Source organism: Ciona intestinalis, chromosome 1 (assembly GCF_000224145.3).
Source record: "Ciona intestinalis chromosome 1, KH, whole genome shotgun sequence".
NCBI lineage: Eukaryota > Metazoa > Chordata > Ascidiacea > Phlebobranchia > Cionidae > Ciona > Ciona intestinalis.
In genome coordinates this window covers 5,976,432-5,983,593 of record NC_020166.2, presented here as the reverse complement: position 1 = coordinate 5,983,593, position 7,162 = coordinate 5,976,432, and the positions used below count along the sequence as shown (strand labels likewise).

The following is a 7,162-nucleotide window of genomic DNA, read 5'->3' as shown; positions in this document are numbered from 1 at the left end:
ATACAAGACTACAGATCGTATGGGAGCAAATAAACACGATTGTTTACCAACAATCTCGTTTGTGATGGAACAATCGTAATGGTTTATCAAAGGTATTCTGACGTAAATAATCGTTACATTAACATGCGTAAATCTGCAACAATGTTTCCTCTGTTTATATTAATTTAGATACGTCTTTTTAATAATGTAGTGTTAGTTTTAATTTACCGCGTAAAATAGAATATATATTCCTGTGCACAACCAATAAAGGGAGTGTTTTATCGCGTCAGAGATAAACGTGGACTAGACGTAAATATGACAGCCCCCTTATGAACGCGCTGGTTGCGCCACTGCCATCTACCCCCACCCTGCTATATTAGTTAGTCCTTTTACTACAACGGTCGACTGGGCTTGATTTCAATCAAGAGATTAAAGAAAAATGCTAGAATTAAAAATTAGGATAAGTGCGGAAAAAAATCGCCCTATCAGCAACAACAACAACAAAGCCAAGAACAACTGTTCGACGAAAAAGGATCTATATGACCACTAACGTGTTCAAAAATTCTAAAGGGGTTGTTAAAACAACAAGCACCCCTCTAGATCCGCCACTGGTTGTAGTGTTATCAGTTACTGTATGATTCACTTTAGATTATCTGGCACAGCAACTGATAAATTTGTGTGCAACTACCAAAATGTGGATATAATAAAATGGTAGGAAAGAACTATAAAATGGGACTTTACTAACAATCATAGTGGTTAATAGAGGGTAGAAAATTATGTTTTTTTGTGCAAAACCTGGCCACTTAATGTTTCGTGGTAATATATATATTATTATTGTTTTAAAGTCATTTAAAATCTTATAAACTTATTATATGCGTAAGGGTGCAATGTGCTTGACTATGTGTTAGAGACTAGGAGTTGTTGTTGACTTTAAATTGTTGGTTCATCTTTTGCTTTGATATGTTGGTTGGTTTTGCAACTTTGTTGCGACACTGTAATAGGAATTTCCTAAAGTATTTTTGTTTGAAGTTGTATTTTACTCGTCAGCTGTCACCATTAAGTTTATTGGGGAAGCAAATGTTCATTGGAGCGTAACGCGAAGCTCCGGAGACAACAGCACTACTACTACACATTACAGAAATTCAGAAACATATTTCAACCAACAGTTATGTGTTTACGGACAAGGTAAAACATTTTGTAAGATATCTGTTTGCTTATATTATACTTATACAAATGATATATATATATATATATGTGTATTAATTTATACAGTACGTTATATTGCCTTAAACAGTAATGGAATTCCAGGGGTGATAATTACGATAATTAAGGTGAAGCAATAAATAGCATTAGCAGCGACAGGCTTTAAACCTGCTATGCATAAATAGTGTGGTCACAAGGATTGAAGTATGTTTATAAAGTTATGCCCCTAGGGCCTAGGCTCTCTCGTTAAATATATCGATATATACAATACATTCTACAGGCACTTTAGGCCCACACCAAAATTCAACTGAACTACCTGCTGGTCAATCAAGTTTTCCTTTCCAATTCCTATTGCCTTCACAGTTGCCATCATCTTTTGAGGGTAAAACAAAGTTGTAATGTATTTTTACCTGAATGAAGACTTTTACTTAAATACCAAAATTCAAAACTTTAGGTGTATGAACATAAACAATAATCTATTCAGTTTTCGAACGAATAAATAGATGGATGTCACTTTTTATCCAACTTGGAAATATATCACGGGTGTTCTATTACACCCACAACTGTAGTACCATTAAACTTTAAATGTTGAGGGTTATAACGCGAGGCTAACCTATAAAAACAAAAGTGATGCTTTCACATGTTAAAATAAATTGCTTGTGCATTCAGCATGATGTTTGTTTAAAAAACAAATGCCACTCCTACCTTACTACAAGTTTAACATTTAAAATATATAATTTGCAGGAGTATATGGCTATGTTCGGTATATTGTGCATGCAGCGATAGACAGACCAGGAAAGTTCGTAACAAACATACAAACTGTATTTACTGTTCTTGATATACTTGACTTAAATTTTGAACCAACTGCCAGGGTGAGTTATGTGTCACTGTTTATTCTAAAAAAAGTAAGAAATTACCACTCAGAAATATGGTGTACGCAACTTTGTGGGTGTTTGTTTCTGTGTGGCAGGTAATTTGGACCCCCATGGTCACTGTTGGGCTGTCCGAACTATCCGCCATACAGAAAAACATTTATTCACCAAGCAGTTAGAAGTTTGTATCTTCCTGTTACTTCATGCTTGTAGAACAAACAGGTGTGGTTGGTTGTAATAAGTGGTAAAGTATGACAACAAAACTTTTGCACTAAACATTTTATTTGTCTAATATAATAAACCTGTGTTTACAATGTTCTGCACCGTGGCTGTTAGTGAGAGTGCTCGCAAAAAAGCTGGTTTGTGCTGTTGTTGCTCCAACTCTGGGAGAGAGTCATTATTGGGTTTTCCAAAATGTCAGCAATGCAAAAATAGATCACCCACACAGTTTCGTACCAGTGTTATCACAAGTAATTGTGGTATCTTCATACAGTATCCAGCAACGATGAATGATTCAAAGACATTATGTTGTCTATGCTGTGTAAGTGCTCCAATAACAGCAGAAGTGCATATTGATAGAAGGGGTTATGTGCCAGGGGAATTTATCTCTGTTAATGCTAATGTTGAAAATGGAAGGTAAGTAATACATGAAACCATCGTATTGCATTACTGAATATTGACCCAAAAGCCTAAATGTTAGGGTCTTGTGAAAAGTGAATATGAAATTTTGTTACTGAATATGAAAAGCTTGTAAGCGAGGTGTATGAAACAGGACACTTTGAGTGTGTTTCCAGCTTTTCAGGAATATGTGTTTCCAGCTTTTCAGGAATATATTTATTCATTCAGCCTTTTTTAAGTTTTGGTTGCATTTCCAGCTCTTCCAAACTTCCATCCACTTCTGCTTCCATCATACAGAACGTGACATTTAAAGCTACCACCCACTCAAAGACATTCACAAACAAAGTTATTATGGTGCAAGGACAAGGTCTGGATGCTGGCCAATCCATGCAGTGGAATAACCAACGATTAAAAGTTAGTAAATATATATTTTTATGAGTCTTCCAACCAGGCATTTTATATACTTGTTAAGGCTCGCATGGTAAGTTAAAGTTTGTTTTACACTGCAATGTTTCATTTTTCTATCTAAGTCACTTTTATTAAGGTTAAAACACTCAAAGGCATATTTACATGTTCGTGTTAATAAGTGTACAGTATTTCGTCAATTTATTCTAGTATTCTAGCTAAAAATGCATATTAAAATGTAATGGGCGAAACAGTGATAATGCTCTGATTTACTATAGACAGTAACAGATGAAATATTCCTAGCTAAAATGTCTTTGGTTTGCTGTTTTGAAATATAAAATATAAAATATCGTAAAAAGTTGGGTAGAGTCTAAGAATATTTTGACGTACAAATTTTAACAACTTCTCACACAATATGCATTGTATAACACAGGTACCAGCTTTGCCACCATCAATGCTTCGATTCTGTAACATAATTGATATACAGTATCTTCTACAGGTAAGTTATTTACCTATTGACTATACTTCTACAGTAAATTTTGCTGCTGTAGCTAGAAGGCATAATTTAATTTTGATCTATAAAAATAAATCGTTTCTGCTGTATTTGGAAACAGAATAAGGATAGGAGATTTTATTTAAAGTTACACATTATTTTTAAATTAAAAATAAAGTTTCCAGACTATTTTCCAGAATATCTGCACAAACTATTTTAACATTATTATAGTTTAGGGTGGTTACACCTTGTGGCAGCAGGAATTTGAAATTAAATGTGCCAATCCAGTTGGGAAATATCCCAGTACAAGGCTTTACACCTTACTCTATACCTTTTCCTATAAACGATTTTCCTGCTGGTGCACCACCTGCACAACCAAGTGCACTACCAAACTATTAAGGTAAAATTTTGCAAAATCACAAATTAGCATTGCAAGAGTGATTGTCCTTGAAGTTTAACGGTTTCTTCAAACCAGTGGTCACTAATGAGCAGTCTACTGTAGCAGTCGAAATATACTTGTAATGTAACTTACTTTATCCTCGCGTAGCAGGAAAACGACAGTTGTTATAAAACGGGTGTCTATACAGAGTTACCAAGTATGTTACTTAGTGGGTGATCATTATTATTATTTTTTTTTTTTTTATCATGTGTGGCTGATAATTCCACAACCCATTAATGACCACTGGGTTGGAGCAATTGCCATTAAGTGTCTTGCCCAAGGACACATACACCCAAAATGGTAACAGAGACAAGCCTTGAACCCATTACCCCTGGGTTACAGACAGGCACGCTAACTTGGGCACATAAAAATGAATGTCATTTTTTTGTTTACTTAGACAAAGTAATAAAGTTCCATTTCATACACTATGTACACTTTTGAGTTACTGTGCATGTAACTCTGTGGAAGATTGTTTTTTTTTTATCCAACAATTCAGTAAACCCAGCAGTGCCCCCATGGTTTAATAACCTAAAATGATACGGTAACAAAAAAATCAACTTCCGTTCAACCGCAACCCATATACCAGGCATAAATAAATCGCAAAGCTTTGTGGTGGCTGGTAGTTATCAACATTTTAGCATATTGGGTGGCTTAAGTTTAAAGAAGCTTTGCTTTTATACGGTTGTACTTAGTTACACTCCCTTAAAAGTTCTACTTTGCGTACATACGTTACATTCTAATGAAATTCATTTATATCGCAATATCGCCTTACCCTATACCCGTTGCCAAGAATATATGTTGTACACATAACTGTTCAATTTGATTGGTATCAGGCATTGGTGTTAGCACTATTGTTTTTATCTTTAATTGTAGCAAGTTAATTTTGATGTTGCAATTTTTATCTTTATGCACAACCCAATCTGCAGTTTATAATATATAGTCTCCTATAAAGTGAGATGGGGGAAGATTTTCGTTTTATTTTCTCGTCCCATTTGATAGTATTCAAATAAGTTTTATTGAATTATAAAACCGTATGCTCACGACTCCTATAGACCGTTGTTAATTGTTTAAAATACGATCAGGATATTTGGATATTAAGTGCTAAGATGTCCTGTCTCGCCCCACCCTACCATATTTTTTTATTATTATTATATAATCAATATAATGTTCAGTGATATTTGGATATTATGTGGTAAAGGTGTCCGGTTTTCCCCATGTCCTATGCTATACATTAACAATAGTTTTATTCATGTGTATATAATTGTTTGTGTTCATATAAGTGCGTATACTAACTATTAAATATTTTCATTTTAAATAAACACGTAATACCTAAACTGGAGTATTGTTATTACCAACAGTATCTTGTAAATAAAATGTGGTGGTTCTAAACTGCACACGACTTTTGAAATTACTCTCCTTAAAATTACGGATAAATTAAAACGTTCATTCAAATTTATAGTAGCCTACTGCTGGGTACGATACCTGTCCGGTGCCGTCGCACAGTTGGTTAGCGCTCATGTCTCTAACCCCTAGGCAATGAGTTTAAAGCTTGTTGTTGCTACCGTTGTGGGCGTATGTGTCCTTGGGCAAGACACTAAACGGAAATTGCTCCAGCCCAGTGGTCACTAATGGGTTGTTTAAATTATCAGCCATAACCTATACTTGATATAAAACACAATACAAAATCACACACATGATTTTCGAAAATCCCAATTGTGTTTAAAGAAAAATCTACGTTCTAAGAATACGTTTATATAAAGTCGTAGGGATACGGTTTTACATTTCTTTAAATGTTCTTTGTTTAGCTTAACTACCAAATGGGACGATGAAATAGAATAAAATGTGTCCCATCTTCCCTGACCCTATTGTGGTACGGCAGGGAAAGACGCATCAATTTTAAAACCCTCTTTTACCGGTCTCTAATAATGATAAAACTAAATCGATAATACATCAAACGTAATTATTATTATACTAAAGTTGCAATACATACATTGTACTAAAAAACTTTGTATTTAAGCTTCAAGTAAAATATCAATTTGTCTTAAACATATGTAACATGCATTGTTTTATTTTAATTAATCAAAATGGCAACATTTTGTTTGTGACGCTAACCTTTTTTTTTTCTTTTTTTATCGTTTAAAAAATTCCATAAACAAATGAAGAAACATGTGTAAACGACCCCGGCCCACGATTTGCGTCATCTATGACATGCAATCTCAATGGAAATGTTTAATCGAATTTTGTATCTGAAATGTGGCACACATGTTTTTGTACTACTTCAGCAAAACGTTCGTACAAATGTGACAACTTTCCATATTAGACTGAACTGTTTATTACCTCAACATATGTCGCGGTATCGTCAAAAAAGCGAAAACATTACACAACAATAAGAACATGTTACAACACGATTTCAAACACCATTTCTGGTGTTATCGTTATTTTGCCACCTTTCGGTCGGTCGTTGTGTTTTATGTAATTATACAATTACAATGTCGATAAGTCGAGTCACGTGTGGAAACATGAAAGTCGGAAGAATAAATACAAAGTATCAGCTAAGAATTTCAGCATTTGTCAATAAACGGAGTATAACAAGTTAAAAATACAATTGAGTAAACTGATCTTACTTCTGTCAAATAAAATACATTCTGACAGCAGATAATTTGCTGCGTAGTTAAACTTGTCGAAACACAAAGTAAAAGTTAATATTTAGCATAACCAATGTCGCTGTTGTTGAAAATGTTCATCAGTAGAATAAACGTCGTCGATGTAAAAGTTGATGGCTCAACATGAGAAGCCAAGTCAAAGATATTTCTTCATATTCATCGCCTCATAAACAGGCGGTGTCAAAGTTGATTTTCATCGAGAATGAAAACGTCATCTTTCCTCTGTTTCCCCGTTTATCATATTCGCTGCCTAAAAAGATTAAAACGATTAGTTTCTTGTCAATGTTAATAATTGTTAAACATTCATCAACATGTATGTTGAGATGAATCAACTTACCTCAATATTTGCAGCTGTTTTGTTTCTTGTTTCTATAACTGCATCAGTTGTTCATACAACCTGCACCAGCTGGTAGTTATCAAACGACACCACGCAATACGGTCACGTGATGCCATCAACGTTTTGTAACTTCTCATCACCTTCAACGTTTGA

General features: G+C 34.3%; 1 protein-coding gene across 9 annotated transcripts in view; it reads left to right on the top strand.

Annotated features, from left to right (window-relative positions):
- The window catches only part of LOC100178217 (arrestin domain-containing protein 3-like), a 17,793-nt gene that overhangs the window by 3,289 nt on the left and 7,342 nt on the right, over window positions 1–7,162 (top strand). For 2 of the 9 annotated variants that reach the window (XM_026835068.1, XM_026835076.1), the window contains exons 2-7: window positions 1,027–1,164; window positions 1,463–1,564; window positions 1,927–2,054; window positions 2,548–2,690; window positions 2,930–3,086; window positions 3,511–3,576. In XM_026835068.1, coding sequence (XP_026690869.1) covers window positions 1,027–1,164; window positions 1,463–1,564; window positions 1,927–2,054; window positions 2,548–2,690; window positions 2,930–3,086; window positions 3,511–3,576 — 734 coding nt within the window. The other 7 variants (XM_026835055.1, XM_002131831.3, XM_026835065.1 and 4 more) reach the window with 7 other exon arrangements.